General features: G+C 52.7%; 1 protein-coding gene across 4 annotated transcripts in view; it reads right to left on the bottom strand.

The window, feature by feature from the left end:
• Positions 1-20830, bottom strand: part of NSUN2 (NOP2/Sun RNA methyltransferase family member 2) — a 79095-nt gene extending 58265 nt beyond the window's left edge. Inside the window, exons 1-9 of one of the 4 annotated variants that reach the window (XM_021077094.1) lie at positions 20463-20830; positions 20190-20347; positions 15087-15191; positions 9593-9698; positions 7271-7342; positions 6460-6544; positions 4790-4982; positions 2245-2319; positions 888-1018 (exon numbers count right to left, since the gene is read on the bottom strand). In XM_021077094.1, the coding sequence (XP_020932753.1) occupies positions 888-1018; positions 2245-2319; positions 4790-4982; positions 6460-6544; positions 7271-7342; positions 9593-9698; positions 15087-15191; positions 20190-20347; positions 20463-20564 (1027 nt within the window). In that variant the 5' untranslated portion in view covers positions 20565-20830. The remainder of the gene's footprint in view (positions 1-887; positions 1019-2244; positions 2320-4789; positions 4983-6459; positions 6545-7270; positions 7343-9592; positions 9699-15086; positions 15192-20189; positions 20348-20462) is intronic. The other 3 variants (XM_021077095.1, XM_013982784.2, XM_003359850.4) reach the window with 3 other exon arrangements.

Below are 20955 nucleotides of genomic sequence, written 5' to 3'. Positions count from 1 at the left end.
TCCGGCCCGCCCTGGCTTCCAGCCACACCACTTAGGCGAACGGGGCTCTGCGCCCTTCTGTCTAACAAACATCCCAGAACCCAAAAGCAACATTTCAAGTGAGCTGTGGAAATTTTTACACCTTCTGTCTTAGGCCCAAGTTAATTTTCTAAAACCAGCCATCAAGACAAGAGCCTCGCTTAAAAACCCTGTGTCCACGGTGGCACCAGCACGAGGAGCCCTCAGCGGGGCCGTTACCGGAGACTGCTCACGGGACCCCCCCACCCCCCCCCCACGGATCCCAGGGCCCCAGAGGGAAAGCCCACAGCCTTCTTGAAATAAAGCACCACCAAAAATACGGAGCTCATAACCACGCAAAAAACATGATTCAGAAATCATGTCTTGGAGTGCCCTCTGTGGCTCAGCAGTCACAAACCCAACTAGAATCCCTGAAGATGCAGGTTCGACCCCTGGCCTCGACCAATGGGTTAAAGGATCCGGCGCTGCTGTGAGCGGTGGTGTAGGTCACAGACACGGCTTCGATCCCAACTGGCTGTAGCTGTGGTGTAGGCTGGCAGCTGCAGCTCTGATTCAACCCCTAGCCTGGGAACTTCCATATGCCACGGGTGCAGCCCTAAAAAGCAAATAAAAAAAAAAAAGGGAAAGGAAATTCTGATACATGAGGTAACACGGAGAGACCTGGATGACATCAACCTAAATGTAACGAGCCAGTCAATCAAAATCCCTGGTTTTCATCAGCGATAACCCCCTTTTAGGATTTACAGGCCAATCAGATAAGCAAACCCCCATAAACAAACGTAGAAAAAGCCTACGAGAAAATACACCACGGCAATAAAGGTTCTGCAAAGTCCATGTTCTCCTTGCGAGAAGACTCGCTGCACACACACCTTCACTCTTTTCCAGCAGAGACGCTATGACCGCTTCGTCCTCGATGGGGTTCAGCGAACACGTAGAATACACCATCCTACCGCCCTCCACGAGCTGCTCAGCACCCCGCGTTGCGATCCGGAGCTGTAAACTAAGGGCCGGATGTCGGGTTATCCCAAGACCGAGCACTCCCACGTGGCACACACATCACAGGCACCTGCCACCGCACGCATTTACTACAAATTTTATGACAGACTAACAGTAAAATACAAAACACTGCATGTAAAAGAAACGCCCATTAAAAAAAAGAAAAAAACCTTTTTAAGGTTCTAAACGAAGTGAGAGTAAACCTATATAACGTGTTCCTTATTTATTTTGCTTTTTAGGGCCACACCCACAGCACATGGACGTTCCCAGACTAGGGGTCGGATCAGAGCTACAGCTGCCGGCCACAGCCACGCTGGATCCCCGACCCGGTGAGCGAGGCCAGGGATTGAATCCGCATCCTCATGGATGCCGGTCGGATTCGTTTCCACTGCGCCACAAGGGGAACCCCATCCACGTTAATTTTAAAAAGCATCTATTTATACAAGTGACCTCGTTACTGTTCTGTTAACCTTTTCCAACATGTCAACAGGCAAAGCTAAAGCTGACCAACAACTGCATTCAATATATTAGGCAAATTTCACCACTAAAAAGCCTCCATACTTCTATAAATATTTGACTTTTCTTGCTATGAACAGTTTGTATCCCTCAGTACAAGCCAATCCTAATCACAAAAAACAGCAGTAAGTATTTAACAGAGAAATAAAATTTCACGCTGGAGTTGTTTATGGCAAATATTCATTAGTACACTCTCGATCACCCGTGGGTCTATAGTTGCATCATTTTAATATTAAATGAAAAATTGGAATGCAAAGCTCCGTAGAAAGTACAATTAATTAACAGGTTATTTTAAAAACCCCTACGCAAAGAAAAACACACCAGACACCACACAAATTATCTTGGAGTTGGAAGATTTTCTTTTTCCTTTTATTTCTAAGAACTTACCAAAAACTATTTCTAAGACATCAAAATGTTCAGCAAAATAATTCAATACCTAACAACTGAACACAGGAGAAATACTGGTAAGAAACAGACATTTCATAGAAAACGCACCTGAAATGCTACAGGAAATACCTATAAAAGGCCTTCCGATCTCCGTGCACCTGAAGTGCGCAGACTCCAGGTGACGACAAACGACGTCTGAGAGAGGAGCCAACGCTCACGCAGGCGAGCGTCAGGCCCTGAGGCTTGGGGTCGGGCCGCCGAGGGCCGGCCGCCCCGGTAACTCAACCGCAACGGCGACCGCCCCCGCCGGCGCCCGCGGGTACTGACCCGTGCAGCTGCAAGCTGTTCAAGGTGGTCCACTTCTTCCAGACGTCGATGTTCTTCCTCATGGTGCCGTCCCCGCTGAAAGGCAAGGCGGCCAGGTGACCACAGCGCAGCAAACATGCCCTGGCTGAGCTGCGTGACCCGCCAGCTGGTATTCACCATAAATCACAGTTAGAAAACACTCCACATTCTCACAAACGACAGCCAACTTCCTCTTTAAATGGCTGCACTTGTGGCACATGGAGGTTCCCAGGCCAGGGGTCCATCCGCAGCTGTAGCCGCCGGCCTACACCACGGCCACAGCAACGCGGGATCCGAGTCACATTTGCGACCTACACCGCAGCTCACAGCAACACCGGATCCTTAACCCACCGAGTGAGGCCAGGGATCGAACCCACATCCCCATGGATCCTCGTCGGGTCCGTTAATCGCTGGGCCACAAAGGGAACTCCAGTGGCACCACACTGGGAACTCCCTACAATAAATTTTCTCCTTCTGTTGTGGGGACACCCTAATACGTGACATTTTCTAATTATACTTCCGTTTTAATTTCATCAGGAAATGAAGATTTGCAAAGGAAACCATGCTCCCTAAGGACAGAACAGGGGGTTCCCGCTGCGGCTCAGTGGGTTAAGGACCCGTCACTGCCTCGAGCTGTGGTGAGGGTCTCAGATGCAGCTGGGACCCCACAGTGCCGTCACTGTGGCTGTGGAGTGGCCAGCAGCTGCAGCTCCCATTCGACCCCTAGCCTGGGAAGTGCCATACGCTGCAGCTACGGCCCTAAAAAAAGAAAAAAGGAGAGTGTAATATGCTTCCATTTGAAAGAAATACTAGCAAAACTAGCCTTCAGACCTAGGACACAGAACCATGAATACACAGAAAACACTTTGATCCTGCTACTCAGAAACCTGGCTAATCACAGTGGGACTTTAACCCGAATTACTTGAATAATGACCAACTTACACTCACAAAGGAGTTCCACAGCAATTTCAATTAAACCAATTTAACATATTTACCAAGATTTTTCTATATCTGAGCTGAAGATTTTTTCATTTTTCTACTTTTATTTAATGGCGATTATTTGCACATAAATTTCACGAGAGGTAATAAACTAATCTTTCTGTCCACATCTAATTTTTTTCTATGCAGATTTTTTAGAGACAGCCCCGTGTCTGCTGGCTTTCTGTGTACAATGCAGTCCTCACTGATGGGCGCTTCGCATGACCCAGAGCTGAAGGGTCTGCAGGATGGAAACATCCCCGGAGGCGCAGGCTTTCGGCCTCGCTTACGCCCTAGCGGCTTAAGTCCTGATCTCCTCTGCTGACCCTCGCAGCTCCCGAGGCCACACTCTCACAGCACGATTTTTCCAATCAAAAGAACACAGGGGCAGGAAAATCGCTGATCCAAACGAAAACTAAAAAACTCCAACCTCGAAAGAAAGGAATACGGCTCATGACCGATTTCAACGTTCGTGAAGGAGAGTTTTCAAGTATCTGACACGCGATCACACCCAGTGCTACTGAGCACTGCCACCAGCATAAACCCGCCACTTGTTTAAACAACGGAATTTCATGCTGCTGTCTTTTGTCTTCTCAGGGCTGCACCCACAGCATATGGAGGTTCCCAGGCCAGGGGTCGAGTCGGAGCTGCAGCTGCCGGCCTGCACCACAGCCACAGCAACATGGAATCCAAGCTGCGTCTGTGACCCACACCACAGCTCACAGCAATGCCAGATCCTTAACCCACTGAGCAAGACCAGGGTTCGAACCCGCAACCTCACAGATATTACTCAGGTTCGTTAACCAACTGAGCCAGGATGGGAACTCCGATGTAACATTTTTACACACTGTGTCTGGTGCTAACAAAGTCCTGTGGCAGCTTCTGTGCCACGGTCTCAGTGATGCCACGTGTTCAGAGGGCATTAAACACCAGTGACGCCAACACCTACGTCACTGCCTCTGGGAACTTAACAGCCTTCATCAATTCTATTCTTTCTGGAAAAACTCAGTTATTCGGCTATACCGTGCAATTCTTTTATAGGTCAACTCTAAAAACCTAAAATGTAAACTTTGAGAACAGGTACGTGTAGCAGTTCACACAGAATGCACTTCCCAGAGGCCGAGACCTCTAAGTCCCGCTGAGCTGACTGAGAGAAGGCTCCCCGCTCCCCGCAGACGCCCAGGCGAGAGCAGGATCCTAGGACTCGTGTTTGACACGCTCAGCAGGAGCAGGAGCATTAGCAGCTGGGCTGAGCAGGTCAAGCAGCACCCACATCCTGAAAGGCCCAGAACGAGGCTCCAGGACGCGACCTCCCTCTCAGGTACCTTCTTGTGTCTCTTGGAAAGACCATCAAAACCTGGGCTCTCGTTCTGTATGCCGTCACGGCCACGGTTCCCCTGACGCTGAGCTTGTCCTCTGACCGAGGCTCCCACTGCCCCTCTTCACACCCGTGGCCCTAAGACGCACCTGCGCTGGCGTGCGGCTTGCCTTTAGACTACCTGCGATGGGACCTGGGGTAGACCCTGGGCCCTCAGGCCTCGCCCCATACCTGCAAGGGACGTCGCACAAGATGCGGTCGTAGAAGAGGACCTCCTTGCGCCCGTTCACGTCCATCTGGAGCCGGGGCAGGCAGGCGGCGTCGTGGTTGACCACCATGATGCAGGGGCTGCTCAGCCGCTTGGCCTGGTGCACCAGCAGGTAGCAGCGCTTGTTGTCCACGTCATTGGCGATGACAAAGCCCTCTGGGGACACGGAACCGCGGTGTGAGGGAAGGGGAGCGTTAAGGGAGGGAAGAGGTCACGTCTGGCCGGCAGGGAGACCAGCAACCCCCTGGACCTAAGGCTGAGCTTAAGATCTGCCAGAACTATGCAAGTGGGCCAACGAGGATCGAGTTCATGGTCATTTACGAGGTCAAAACTTCAAAATTCACCTGCTCAACAGTTATTTACCTTGCACCAGTGACTGTGCCAAATGACTTTCCTCTCATTAGCAAGCATTCGTTAAAAAGGAGGGTGCGGGAGAGAGATGGAGAAACACAAGAGAATCGCCCAACAAGTATTTAAAAGGGGCCCGCGTGCTGGGTGGGGGCTCCAGTCTAGACTCCGCAAATCAGACTCCGGGCTGGGGGTGAGGGGCCCGGGGTCAACCTGCTCCCTGGGAGCCTCTGAGCTGCAGCCCAGCCGAGACCCACTGCTGGGACGCTGGCTGAGCGACACACACCCCCCACTCAGAGAGGCAGACGGCACACTTGCCTAATGACATTTCATGATCAATACGACTCTTAAAACAATATGAAACATAAAGTGTTAAAAACAGGAAGAAGCTCTTTATACTACCAATTTTGGAAAAAATAATCGAAAGTAGGGAAGAATAAAGAAAGCTTTTTAGAAAAATATTTATCACGGTTTAAAAGGGGACTTAGAAAAACACAGCTAACCAGCACACCATTAAAGCAGAACTAGAGCCAGTTAGCCTAAACACAAAGTAGGATGAGACAAAGGTAGATAAAATATTAAAAGACACTACAAACAGTATTTTTCGGAGTTCCCATCGTGGTTCAGCAGAAACGAGTCCGACTGGGAACCATGAGGTTACAGGTTCGATCCCTGGCCTCGCTCAGTGGGTTGAGGATCCAGCATTGCCATGAGTTATGGTGTAGATCACAGATGTGGCTTGGATCTTGAGTTGCTGTGGCTGTGGCTGTGGCTGTGGCTGTGGCTGGCAGCTACAGCTCCGACTGGACCCATAGCCTGAGAAACTCCATATGCCACGGGGGCGGCCCTAAAGAGACAAAAAGACCAACAACAAAAACAAACAAACAAAAAAAAGACCGAGTCATATGCCATGTCTGGTAATGTCACCTAACTTACCTATTAAATTAAATGGTGGTGGGATTTAAACCTGGGGAGTCGACAGCAGCTCTTACCCACACGCTCCTGCCTCTCACGCAGGTAGTAAACACTCAAAACAGAGGCCCCAAGGTGAGACCATTACCACGGAAAAGTCAAGCCAAAATCTATCTACTGTGGCTTTAAAAAGAAACCCCACTTGTTTTTATAGAAAATCCAGGTAATTCTAAACCACAGGCCCCTCCCCCGGCACACGCAAGGGTCTGAGGACAAGGGACGGTGGTGAGCACAGCGTCTAGTTCTACCTTCAGAGGCAGAGCCCATCCACGGACACAGCAGGCACCTGCAAGCCGCCCCCTGCGGCACCCACCTGGGAAAGGGACAGTCATGTCGGCGTGCAGCATCTCGATGAGCTGCGTGGTCTTCGAGCCAGGTGCTGCGCACATATCCAAGATCTGGTGAAAAGCGAGGCAACGGCCCATGTCTTTCTTTTAAGAAATCAATCATCCTACATTTACTTTAACACAAGTTAAAGTTACCTTTCCATTTCTTTTTCAAGACCTAAACATATTTCTTTATAGAATGAATCTAGAGTGTTACATTTAATTTACAGAAATCTCGTAATGGGTAATAATGTCCCCAAACTACGGAAGGATAAAGGTTCTCCTCCCACAAGGGACAGGAACAAAATGGCCCTAGAGACCAGTGAAAGTGATAAATTTAGGGACGGTGAGCAAAGATACTAAATGCAGGAAGCACGGTAACCCGAGGCTAAGGGGCAGAGCACGCCGGGTCCACGACTCGGCTCAGCCGCTGATGACTAGCTCGTGACTTCAGGCGACAGTGACAGCACCTGTTCTCACAGGGATGCGGGGATAAGAAAGCGGATTCATTCACAAAAAGAACACGGAACGATGCCCGGCGTTCACCAAGCTCGGGAACACTGAGGGGTCATCTGTGTCCAGGAAACCGGTCAACTTCAAAAGGGAAGGAAAGCGCTATCTCAGCTGTGACCACGCAAAAAGCACCTAAAATAAAACACATGCCATTCTCCACTTTACCCGAAGAGCAAAAGGGGAGAAAAAGGAGGAATGACATGAAGAAAAAAGGGCCTCAACCAGCAGAGACACGAACGCGGCGAGCGGCCTGCCCACCAGGCCCTCCCGCGCGGGGCACAGTACCTTGTGGTGGGGCTGGGCGTTTAGCAACAGCGGCGGGATCATGCTGACGGCTTCTTGACGGCTGATGTTCCCCTTGGAAAAGAACATGTGTTTACGACTCAGCAGTGACATGAAACAAGGCAGACACTTCTAACACGGGGCGTTACTGCCAGTGCAGCAGGAAAAGCCCACATCATCACACGGAGAACAAAAAAGTGAGCCCCATCATATCAACGGGAAACAAGATGGATTTTATGCTGGCGGATAAACGGCTGCCATCTGAAGGCTGAGGAAGAGTGACCACTAAGCGCAAAGGCTCGTGTCAGAATATCGGAAGGCCAAGCACAACACGAGCTGGTAAGAGGACGCAGCGGGACCAAAGGCCACGGGCAACAGCAAGAGGCAGGCGTCCAGCCAGGGTAGCCAGCCCAGGACACGGGTCCCTGCTGCAAGTCTTCCCCGCCCGCGGAAACCCGAAGACGGCTCCTTCTCAGTGCCCGGTTTCAGGGACGGCCCACGCCCGCTCCGGATTCCCAAGAAGCGCCTCTGAGGAGGATGAAGACACCGAACGCTGCTCGCATCTCCGCGCACGGAAGACAAGCAAGCAGCGCCATTCCTCACTAAGGCAACCGCCCCCGGGCCTTCGCTGGTGCGTCCCGTCGGGACACCTGCTAAAATGGATGACTCTTCGGAGTCGATCGCAACTAACAGCTTAAGACTGCACGCTCGGCTGTGCTGCAGCTCTGATTCGAGCCCTAGCCTGGGAATCTCCATATGCTGCTGGAGAGCGGCCCTAAAAAGCCAAAGAAAAAAGCGTGAAACCATGAAAACATCGACCGAGTTCTCTGGCGGTCAAGATGTTAAGGAACTGGCGTCACCGTTGCGGTGCGGGTTTGATCGCTGGTCCAGAAATTACTACCTGCTGCAGGTAAGGCCAAAACCAAAAACAAAACAAACAACAAACAGAAACACATCAGCTACCAGGAAGCTTCTGCTCCGCTACCAGCTGGGTCTGCTGGCCTTGGCGAGCGGCCATCACCCGGCCTACGCGGGCCTCCCTGACCCCAGAACCGGGGTGCAGACCTCCGCTCACACCTGTTCACGTCCTAAATGCTCTTGGCGGCTGAGAGTATCTCATCCTGCTGACTCCTGATCAAAACCCTGGAGGGTTCCTACAACACGCACCCCAACACTAAACTCCAGTGCCCCCGAGCTTTCAAAGCTTTCAAAGCTGCCCACACACGACCCCCACACACACCTGTGTACCCCCCAACCCCTCTGCTCTGCTCAAGTTCAAACCTACATCATTCTCTACAGCTGCCATGTCCCTGCCTGGCCTTCTGATTAAAAGCTGAGCCAGAGCACTGTCCTGGGGGGCCCCAACACAGACCCGGGGACCTAGCGGTGCTCAGCTCCCTTTATCCCTTACCGTGGGGGAGGGGAACGAGGCCAGCAGGAGCCCAGGTTACCTGTAACCTACATGGACAGAAAGCCACAAGGAGAGGAAAGAGCTGTGGACGGAGCAGAGGTTAGACCTGAACGAGCTGAAGGGTTTCTAAACTGGTTACGGCTCCAAGGATGTTCAATATAATCCTGTTAGCTGGACACAGAAGCTCAGGGTGAAAGAGAAGCACAGACCCCCGGACACACAGAGGCTTCCTTGGCTAGAAAAAGGCGATGAGGAGACAGGAAGGGGGAGCTTCTGATTTAAATGAGAGACTCCTAAGAATGCCAAGAAAATTAAAAGGCGACTGCAAAGCTTAGGATACCTGAATTTTATGAGCATTCCATCACATACAGGCTGAGGGCGCAGCTATTTGGTGAGGAGGATCTGGGGCTAGAGGCAAGGCGTTCAGTGACTGAACTACAGTCCAGCAACTTGTGACGGCCAGGGAGCCACGAGGGCGAGGACAGGTGTCGTTTTAGGAGAGCCGAAGCTGCCGCAGCTGGGTGGCGTTTGTGGGTTTGGCCAAGGTGGGGCTTGGCACTTTAATGAAGGGCAGAACAGGGCCATAAAAACGCATCCCCGTTTTCTGTGGGAAGGACACGCGGCACCTGCGCCTCCGAAGGACTGAGAGCAGATGGAGCCAGAACACGCGCAGCCCACTGAGCTGCTGGGACACGCTAGCGGTGCCCCCAGGACATCTCAGCATCAGAGGAGCTGAGCAAGAGAGCCGCCATGTAAATACCCAGCCCCTCGAGGGGCAAAGGCATGCCAAGGTGGGGTCTGGGTGCCTCGTCTACCTCGTCACCCCCCGGGCCAGGAGGGCCGAGATGAATCCACGACCCTAAGGCGCCTTTAAAGTGTGGAGGAAACCAATGAATCCAAAGAAATCTACTCACAGATTCAGTTTCGCTAACCAGAAACTGGTGGAACTTTTCCAACTGTGGAGACTTTCTCAAGATTTTTCGACTTAAATTTGTGTGCCAGGCAAGTTCTTCGGGATACCTGACCAAAAAGAAAGTCAAACGTTTATGGATTATACATACATTTTAGAGTGGTCCCGTCACAACTTTATGCTTGTACACGTCATAAGTCCAATGACACACCGACTCTGCTCACAGCCACGAGCTCGGAGGACGGTCGGCAGCAGCTCGTGGGGTCCCGGGGACACCAGGGCACGCTGACCACGAGGACAGCAGGACAGGCGGGGTCCCGGGGACACTGGGGCACGCTGACCACGAGGACGGCCAGTAGCACGCGTGGGGCCCCAGGGACACTGACTGCGAGGACAGTCAGCAGCACCACACAGGGTCCTGGGGACACTGGAGCACGCTGACCACGTGGAGGCCCTGGCAGGACAAGCCTGGCGGCTGTGAGAGCTCCGCACAGGACACTGCTGAGCAGTTACAGTGCTCAACGGTCAGGAGCACGAAAAGGCCGAGACCACAACTCTTCTGCGCGTCCACTAAGGCAGGTTAATGGCACGAGTTCAAGAGAGGACCTAAGACGACAGGCGACCTAAAGCGCAGATGCCACAGAATCAAAATAATGCAGTACAGCAGGTTCTGCAACAGCTGACAAAAACCTGAAAACAATCTTATTAAACTAAATTTCCCTCATTTCCAAAACAAATCAGTGCAGTAAGTACTGAAACATTCCACATTCCAGAGAAGCGTGGCAACCACCCAGGCGTGCATCTGAGCTCCCAGGCTGCTGCTTCTACGGGCCCGAGAGTGAAGCGCCTCCTGCCATTTCCGAGCAGGTGTCAGCGTTTCCTCTAAGTGATGACGTCACAGGTTAGGAAACGAGTGCTTTTTTATCGCAGCTTTTGCACCTGTCCCCGAGCTCCACCTGCACAAGCCAGCGCCTGGAGAGGACACACAGGCCACGGCTGACGCCAGGCCCCGCAGCGACCGGTCTTCTGCACTCACTGTCCAGGCTGAGGGATCAGAGTGAGCTCAGTTTAACAACGCAGGGTCACCACAGGTCCAGGTGTCAGACTGCAGCTAAGGTGACAGCCAGGAAAATGAAACTGGAGTGTTTAAACCACAACACATGTGACCGCTTTAGAACTTGAAAATAGGCAGGGCCAAGCTGAGACTTAAACTCTGAAGCCACTGCTCCACCGTCACGTTATTACGAGGTGGGTCTGAAAGGTGCCTTCTGCCAAGCAACGACCACTACTGCAGCGGGCTGAGTCTGTTCAGGGCACTCTCCAAACGCCCTGGGGCTTCGCTTCTACTGCTCGTACCTGGGCCCCTCCTCAATATTTAACCTGTTTCAAAAATACAAAACCAAAGGGCAATCATACTTACCAGCTAATTTTGAAAAGTTTGGCTTTCAAATTTCAACACTCCCCACGCGCCCTCCCTAGCAGGCAACGGCTCGGACTCGCTCGAGTTGGCTCCAGGAGCAGAACCGCACCAAACCGGCCGCCCCTCGGCGACCTCTGCTGGTGGTCAGGTCTGATTTCATGATTCCCGGCTGCCCTGGGCTGTGTGCAACCAACGACAGCACACATGCCAGCTGCCACCTCACCAAGCCGCCACAACAGCTTCTGATCCGAGTGCTGCCTGCCTCTCTTCCCTGTGCGTCGCTTAGGTTCTTTCTCAAAGAGAGACAGCAAGCAGCCTAAGGGCAGCAGCACCTCCTCAGGCGACTTACAAGCGGACTTTCTAGCAGTTAAAATGTAAACTGACTATCACAAGATTAAAACTGTAAGTAATGACGGCTGTGACAAGCTTTTAAACTTAGAACTTTCAAACAGTTAAACACAAAGACAGTTAAAATGAAAAAGTGTGCTTCTTACATAGCCTAAAGCTATGTAAGAACTTTTTTTTGGGTCTATTTAGGGCCGCACCTGCGGCATATGGAGGTTCCCAGGCTAGGGATCTAATCGGAGCTGTAGCCGCTGGCCTACACCACAGCCACAGCAACACGGGGTCCGAGCCGAGTCTGCAACCTATACCACAGTGCTCGGCAACGCTGGATCCTTAACCCACTGAGCGAGGTCAGGGATCAAACCCACAACCTCATGGTTCCTAGTCAGATTCGCTAACCACTGAGCCACAACGGGAACTCCTGTAAGAACTTTTTTGAGCTAACAGATGTTTATGAAAATCTTTGCAGATTTTAACATCAATCTTAAAAAAAAAACAGCCTATCTTTAATTTACAGTTATGTAATTCAGATTTTGCTCTTGAGTCATTCAAGTCCTACTTGGAAACTTGTCATGCCTTTCAAGAAGAAATTAAAACCACCCTTTCCCCTTTATACCTCAAAATTTCTTAAGGGAAAAAGGCTCTGTAAATACACACAACAGCTGTGATAAATCATCTTCAATCCAGACTTTACAATGACAACGAGGTGTGTTCCCAACAGCTGATTCTCAAAAAAAGGCTTTAAAAAAAAAATGCTTTGGGATAATTCCTTACAGTTCCCAGTCTATGAAAAGAGAGAAATAAAATCTGCCCAAGTTATAATTCTTACACATAACATTCCTCCTTGCACACCTGGTTCCCCAAAATATTCCTCCTTTGTTATATTCCACCAGATACCAAAAGATTAAAAAGAATACGCTATTTTGAACACAGCAAACCACCCAAAGTCTTGTTCGTTTCTGCTTTACCTGCTTTGCTGATTCACAGGTTTCCACACTTGACAAGTGGTTTTGATTGATTAAAAGCTTACATAATAAAACGATCATGCGACTATCCCTGATAACGGAAAAGGCTGAATGTTAGGAACCCAATACACACAACATCCAATGCGCTGCTCACAGCCCTGCTGTGTGTTCACGCAGTAACATGAAGAGAAAGCCTGGCTGTTCCTGGAGCGAGTCCCTGGCGTCCTTTTCCCACAGGGCAGGTCCGGGACGGACGGGTCCTAGACCCACACCCGAAGTTCAGCCATCAAGAGGGAGAAACAGCTGTTAAATGTTGAAAGAGCTGATCAAACAGAAGTGTGACGTAGTTTGCAGGGAACATCAAAAACAGTGAGGCCGATTCCTGTGTGTGTGGGAACCCCGAGAAGAAAACTCCAGCAGGCCACGCTCGGGGAGGCCTGTCTGGCCCACAGGAGGCGTGCTTTGCAGCCCCTCCTCCTGGACCAGGTGCAGAGAACGGGGCCTCCTCCTCGGAAAGGCTGGTCGAAGGAGGAACGGGCCACGTGATCAGACAGAGAAATGTGGGCCAAGACAACCTGGAACCTGCCTCGGAAAGTATCAGATGACCCCTACTTCCCAGGACCGTCAGTCAGGTCTCCAAACCGCAACCCGAGAGAACGGTTCAGTCTGCCTCCCAGGGACTGTGAGCGAGGAAGAAGCGCACCGCACAAAGGTCGCCTCACGCAGCGACGCTCGGCCCAGCAGCCGGGAATCACGCCTCTCCCACTGGCCTCTGGGCAGTGGACACGCAGCCAGTGACCACCAACAGCCACCTGGCCCCTGGGAGCTCCGCCTGTCCTCTCACCTTCAAGCGTTTAAACTCTGATGAAAATGTTTAATTTGAAAAAAGAACACTGAAATCTGGGGGCCTAGTATTACCAGTTTATTACTGCATCCCAGAAACACATCCCATGACGGTGACATCTGGTTCTGATCCGATTTTAGCGTCTGACCACAGAGCAGTCATTCCAAACGGAAATCTGTTCAGGGCCGTGACAGCCAAGGGCCGACGACCGAATGACAAGGAACAAACCCACAGCCCATGACTGATGAGAACCCGACCTGGGTTTGTGATTCCTAAAGGGCACCAAAAAGGAGGAAGGGCAACAAACCCTCCCTCAGTCAACGCTTCAGACGCTGCCAGGAAATACCGGTTAAATGATCACCTTTTTACAGCAATCATTTAAAACGGGTTGCTGTTTGCTGAGAACGCAGTACCTCGAAGCTGATAACTGAACCGTGGAACCCCAACAAGTTACTTTAACGCCGCCCCTATTTATAAACAGCCCAGGGCTTGGCACTGCTTTTGCGCTTGAGTGCGCCAGGCGGCCTACAGAGACACGAGGGGCTGCCCTCACACATCCGAGCCCTGAACTGGACCACACAGACAAGGAAGCCACGGGACACGGACGGTCAGTAAAGACGGCAGGGGCGTGGCAGGCACGGCAGGAGTCTGCTTGGGCCCTGGAGACGGCAGGCCGGCCTGGCTGAAGCAGTCTGGCCGAGCCTCTGCCAGGTTAAGGGCTAAGACGTGATCTCTAATCATGTGATTCCTGCTCGAGTCGTACGACTTGAGACGATGTCACGCTGTTCAAAACGGAGTCACAGCAGCCAGTGCGAACCTCCACGACTGCCCGGAAACGTCCAGGGGTTGGTACTGTCTCAGAAAGACTTCACGGGCACAGAAGGGGCAACGGACGGAGAAGAGACCCCACCCCCCACCCCCGGCTGGAGCTGCCGCCCCCACTGATGGACTCCAAAACACCAGACTGGGGCTTCGAGGCTCGTCGCCATGGGATCTGATGCTGTGGGGCTGAGGAGCTGTTCCAGACAGACAGACCCTGCTGGAGGCACTGTCAGAGCAGAAGGGGACTGCCTGCTCCCACTGGTCTCAGGACTCAGGGCAGGACGGGGCACCCTACTCATGCCGAGACAGGTCCTTCCCAGACCCCTCTTCCAAGTGGTTCATGACCCCGTCCCTTTTCCTATCTGCAGGACTAACGTGTTCCTGCAGTGTTGTCGTGTGCAATAAACCACGTGACCTGTAAAGTGAGTTCTGGCTGCACTCCATTCAGCCCCATTCTGAGATTCCTGCCAGGCCTTCCCGCTGGGCCCTGCAACAAAACAGTCCGTCTGTATGTAGCAGTTTTGATGTGAACACAAGGGGTTTGAGTGAAAACGGTAACAACGTCAAGGAAGCAAAGCAGCTGGACTGATTTGGAAAAATTAACTGAAATCGAGACTTCAGGGGAGTTCCCGTCATGGCTCAGTGGTTAATGAGCCCGACTAGCCTCCATGAGGACGCAGGTTCGATCCCTGGCCTCGCTCAGTGGGTTAAGAATCTGGCGTTCCATGAGCTGTGGTGTAGGTCACAGACGCGGCTTGGATCCTGCGTGGCTGTGACTGTGGCGTAGGCCGGCAGCTACAGCTCCAACTCGACCCCCTAGCCTGGGAAACCTCCATAAGCCAGAGGTGCGGCCCCAAAAGGACAAAAGACCAAAAAAAACAAGAGTTCAATACAGAGCACTACAAATCACATGAGAAAGCTTGCATGTCAACGTAAAGCTACAGCGAGAAAAAGCTGGTTCGGAAACAGAACAGGAGAAGGTCTGAAAAGGAGACTGACGTTCTTTGCTGCCAACGGCAAATGCATGACCAAGAAACAGATTCACGTGACAAAGACTAAACCCCCCAAATACCCCGACAGGATGAAGCTTTATTATACCTACCAACTCAGGGGCTGCGGGACTTCAACTTTCTGACCATCCACCTCCAAGTCCTCCAGTTCCTTGAAATACTTGTTCTTCAAGCAATGGAGAATCTCTTTTGCGTGGCTATTAAAAAATAAGCAAGTTTCAAATCAATCTGGAAACCTAATTTAATACATTTCATCTTCCTGTAAATGTAAGATCCTAAGTGCTTTAGAACGAAAACCATCTTTACGTGAGGATAAGACCTTCTTTTATCACTGCCTTTTTACTCTATTCCTTCAAAGCTTAGACAATCCTCATTGTTTAATTACTAAAAGGTGATAACCTCAATATACTCCTGCAGGAATTCCCATCGTGGCTCAGGGGGAAACGAATCTGACCAGGATCCATGAAGACACAGGTTTGATCCCTAGCCTTGCTCAGTGGGTTAAGGATCCGGCTTTGCCATGAGCTGTGGGGCACGCTGCAGAGGTGGCTCAGATCCTGCGTTGCTGTGGCTGTGGTGGTGACCCGCAGCTACAGCTCCAATTCGACCCCTAGCCTGGGAACCGAAAATAAACAAATCAATAAACAAACAAACGACTGCATTCCTTTCCTCCTCAACAGTCCTAGAGTTCGATTTTCACTTGCAGGTCATCTCCACAGAATCTCACTGAAACCATGTGCTGACACTGACACACCCGAGGCCCCTACGGCAGAAGCAAAGTGATGAACGGAGACGTCTAAGCTTGTTTTGCAGAAGACTAGGAAAACCACAGCTATGAAAACAACACGCTAAAGGCCCCGTCACGTGGCACAGGTGCACTAAGGGATTAAAATAACCCAGAGTAAACTTTAAACGTCTCAGGCTAAAACCCTCCACCCCAAATCTGCACGTGACCCACGAAGAGGCACAAAGGACAGTCACGCCTGCACGGAGACCTCTTCAAACTGACCTTCACTCTCCATCCCTCATTTCTGAGCCCCTCCGCCCTTCCTCCCTCCCTACCGCCACAGTGAACGTGCCCCTCAACAGCTGACGGGGAGAGCCGAGCACTTCCTGTATCCCTGCTCGGATGCCCTGCCAAAAAAAGCCTCTTCTCCTTCTGCAAGAGGCTGCCTTGGTATCTGGTCTTTCCCACTGCACAGCAGGCCCACTTGGAGACCCAGATGGGACGGCGGCCTGGATAACTGCCCATGCCCTGCCCTCCCTGCAATGGGGGTGGGGCAGACAACCCATCCTAGCAGCTGCCTCGTCGACGCTGCCTAGAAGGCCCATCCTCAGGACCTCTGCCCCAGCACGGCTGGCAACCACGGGCACACGACAGTGGCACTTTTTGTGGAAGAGAGGCTCTGGAAGAGATGCCGCCTTTTGGCTGTGTGTCTCAGTAGGTAGTTCTGAAGCCTGTTTTCTCTCTGCCTGTACTGCCCCTCGTTAGAGGGCGCTGGTACCGGGGAAGGCGACCGGCGAGAAAGGTGAAAGGATCAGTTGTTCTCAGAGACACTCCCAGATGTTCCAGAAACTGAGCATAGTAGAAACTCCTAGAAACCGACAGCTTAAATGTGGTCCCGAGTCTGAGCGGAGGCTGGCGAGTACCTCTGGAAGTGAGGTGTGTGCGCGTCAGGCAGCGGGCCTCCCTGTCTATCACTGCGGCTGGCACACACTGAATGTGGCCCATGGGGGCTGAGGGTCGTGGCGACCACAGAAAACCCCTCTAAGAAGTCACCTCACCAGCGTCTTCTGACCAAGAAGAAAAGTGGCACTGTTTCTTCCCAGGGGACCGGGGAATTTACGGAGGCAGCCAGCTGAGGTGTCTGCTCCTGACCTGGGACAGCCTCGCAGGGAACCACTTCTAAAGGAACATTTTTTGGGGGGACCTTCCATGTTCATGGGGAAGCAGCTGGTCGTGGGAGCTCATCAGAGGCTCGCTCTCCTGAACTGTGGCACCAGTGAGGGAGCATTCCTGCCAACGCCACAGCGTCAGAGCTTCACCAGCAACCCTGGAGAGACCCTGTTTGCTGCAGCCACCTGGAAAAACCACCTAAAGCAGGAAATGCAAATGGTCCACCGAAATGGGCCAACGGGGAGACATTCACCAAAGCCGGAGCTCGTCCCGCCACGAGCCCAGGAGAAAGCAAAAGATGATATTCTTTCGCAACACTGCCTGCTGGCAACACCCTCTAAACCCGGGGGGAGCAGTGGTCTGGGAAAGGATCTTTGAGTTGCAACATCTTGCAATGACTTTTACTTCGTAAAAGAGAAAAGCGATGAGGCGCCTTAGGTACAGTCGTTCATGCTGTTGCATCAACACAAGACCACTCAAAAGAAACGTCAGGTCACGGGGCAACAGGGAGAAGCCCAAAGAAAGCCCGTGCTGCCAGAGCAGACAAGGAAGGAGGATGACTCCCTGGTATCAGCTAAGTTCACCCACCCCACCATCTCCTCACAGGGGAGCAGAGGCAGCCGTCTCTGCACCTTCACCCTGGGACACCCAAACCCCGAAGGAATGGTCTTGCCTCTCATACCCAGCAGGACACTCCAATCGGGCAGGGGGCTGCTCAAACCCAAGAAGGGCAATGCCTCTTGCAGCACGTGTCTCGAAGAGAAACTGACTCGGCAGAACAGCCTCAAGGCAGGTACACATGCAAACACACCTGCAGACTCATTTCCAGCATCTGACTGGTACACCTGCAAGAACACGCCTTCACACCAGGATGCGCCTAAGGAAACAGAACACTTCCTCCTCCGTGTGTGCACGCAAACCCCAACCCGGGGAGATATTCAACTCATCCCTAACAAATTCCTCGTTTCTGAGCAACGCAGAATGGTCTTGGGAAAGGCAAGACAAGAGGCCAACAGGCTTCACGAGGCCACTCCAGGAAACCCAGGGAGGGTAGGAGCTGGCCTAGCGGTCCCCGTGGCTAATTCAGGATGGTATCCAGACCATTCTGGAGACAGAAATAAGCCTGGCCACTGTGGAGACTCCTTGTGACCAACTTCACATATTCTGAAGTCGTGCAAGATGAACGCCAGTCACTGATTAGAAATCACATCATAGCCCTTAACCTGGCAAAGGCTCCCCAACACTGCCCTGGCCAGTCCCGTCTGCTGGCCCTAAGGCCCAAGAAGATTCCTGCTGTCCCTGCTGCCAACCTCATGTTTAAAAAGGAACTGACCCAAACCAGATGGTCAAACCATCTTTCAGAAGGGCCTTAAAATACACTGACTACCAAGAGACCGGCGTCGGCTAGAACGGACTCAAGCGTGGCAAAGAAACGGCCGCTGTAACAGCCCTCAAGTGAACAGCCTGCAGGCTGACCAGAGCCTAAGAGCTGGGCCCATCACCTTCCTCAGGTCGCTGGTGCACCGCGACCTCATCCTTGGCCCCAGCCCCTTTCTCCTTCCAGAAACACACGTGGATGACAACCTGCACCCTGGAAGGATCTGCGCTTCTCTGTGGGACCAAGAGCCAATGGCCCAAAGGAAACACAGGACCCATCTAGTGCAACCAGGTCAGTGTTTCGCCATGTCAACTGCACTTGGACGTGCAGCCAAGCCGTTGTACCCTGGGACCATGGCCACCCTGAGATAAATATTTTTCACCCAGGAAAGCAGACAAAAAGGCAAAGAGCCTCGAGACAGAGAATCACAGGTACGGGCTTAGGACCAGCAGTACCACCGGGTGGGGTGGGGGACGATGCTTGTCAGGAGGACCCCCTTGGAAATCGAACTGCCCCCGTGGAGGCTCAACTGGCCCAAACTGACAGCCTCCAGTTTAGATGAACTAACACTTTGGGTGAAGGCCTTAGCAAATGTACACCGGATACTAAACCAGTGCTCCACTATCTCCCGGGGGAACAAGGAGGTCACGAGTCACTGCACATGGACAAATACCACCAGACAAGTGGACCAAAACACAAAGAACCGATACCAGCAGGCCAGCTGGTCACAGGACATCCGTAATCCTTCTGCCAGCAGAGCTTCCAATCCATAAGGGATTTTCTCCTCTTAGTTAAACGGCCCACATGCACCGGTGTTTCCTTGAAGCCCAGTCATACTGATTCTTCTGTTTGAGCCCATGCCCCTTAACCTTCCTGTCAAGTCTGTGTCTCAGAGACCGTGGGCCACCAGACTGTTCCTCTGTGGGCTCAACCCTGACCTGGGGGGACGGGGGGAGGCGGATACCAACCTCTCCAACAATCCGGATTGAATACTGGAGAATGTATACAGCTTAGGGCCTAACAGTTTCCTTCCTCAAGCCCTTGCAAGGTCTAAACACCTCGTCCACGGGAAGCAACTAGAGCTTTCATCACCCAGATCCCTAGAGATTAAAGAGGGACCAACACACAGCAAGGACTAAAACCAGACCCTGTAACTTACAAACTCAAGTCTCATTAAGAAGAAACAAAGTGACTTAATAAAACCTCCAAGCCCCCTCTGCAGAAGACCAAGGAAGCCTCAAATATGGAAACAAATTGCTCACACACAGCCCCCTTGAATGAACACAGAACAAGTGGACACTTGACCCAGGGAGTGGCCTGAAGGAGAGTCCCCAGCACAGAGAACTCTTGAAACTTACTTTTATTTTCTCCTGGTTACTTCTGGGCTCCTCTCCCATTACTCCTGACTTCCATGATAAACCGCCACTCAAAAGCAGACCAGGAGACAGATCTGAGCATTGCCTCCTGTCTCCTTGCTTGACTGCCCCACAAGGAGCAAAAGTCTTTTTCTGCAAAACACCGTTGCCTTGGTATCTGTTGTCTCCGCTGTGCAGTGGGCAACGAGCTCACCCCCTCAGTTACCTGACTACAAGAATTTCTTCAAGGAGAGAACGCCGAAATTCTTACTTAGTGGTAGTGGCACAAACTCTCATGTGTTTGTTCCCAACGGTGGGCATCCTCAACGCACAAGCTCCCAGGAGCCAACCCGTTCTCAGACCGCATTTTCATGCCTGGTTCTAGCCTCCCAACTTGCAACACCCCCTTGCCCTATTCCGTTGAACACGTGCTCCCTCCCCTCAGTGCTTCCAAACTCTAGAACCCACACCGCTCGCAGGCACTTTTCGGGACAGACACCCTCGTTTTTAATTTGGGCATCTTTACACCAGTTTTACACGAAATACAAGAGGCACGACCCCCTACCTTTTATAGCCAGTAATTCTTAACGTGGCCGGGAGGGGCTCCCTGAGCGCTTCCATGAACTGCTCCCACTCTCCTTCGGGCACGATCTTGAGCTCCTGATAGTAGTGCTCGAACAGCTTGTTCTCCTTGACGATCTCGGGGTACCCGCCTTCCCAGCCCTGAGGAAGGAAAGAGACGTCCACCCAGGGCCGGGGAGCCGCCCCTCGACCCCCGCAGGCCTCAGGGCCAGGGAGGCCCACCCGGGGCCCTCGCCGCCCTCACCCCAGCTCCTACCGTCTCATTGCGCTTGCCGCCGCCCTCGGCGCCGTCCTCCGCGCTCCCGGGCCGCTGCTGCTGCTGCTGCGGGAGCCGCCGGCCCCGCGACCGCCGCCCCATGGCCCACGCGGCCGCGCACGCCGCCCTCACACACCGACCCGCCAGGACCGGCCGCGAGCACTTCCGGGCTGCAGCTCGAGGACCCCGCGGGTCTGCGCCTGCGCCTCTCTGGGACGTGCAGGGCCTTCGAGAAACGAGCCAAAGTGTCGCGATCGGTGCTCCCAGAAAACAGCGGGCGAGAGGAAACGCCGACGGCCCCCAGGAGAAAAGTGGGGAAAGCGGCTCCGGAGAGGAGGCCGAAAGGCGCCTGCGCGCCGAGCGCCCTGGCTTCCCGCGCGGGCTCAGGCAGCGCTGCGGACAGCCCGAGGGCGCGCGTGCGCCTCGCGGCGATGGAGGAGGGGCAGGGCCGGAGTGGGCGGGGCCAGGGCTGCAGGCCCGCCTCCCGCCCCGC

This window comes from Sus scrofa, chromosome 16 (genome assembly GCF_000003025.6).
Source record: "Sus scrofa isolate TJ Tabasco breed Duroc chromosome 16, Sscrofa11.1, whole genome shotgun sequence".
NCBI classification, from domain to species: domain Eukaryota; kingdom Metazoa; phylum Chordata; class Mammalia; order Artiodactyla; family Suidae; genus Sus; species Sus scrofa.
Note: the sequence above shows the minus strand (reverse complement) of the source record. Positions and strands in the feature narration are given on the sequence as shown.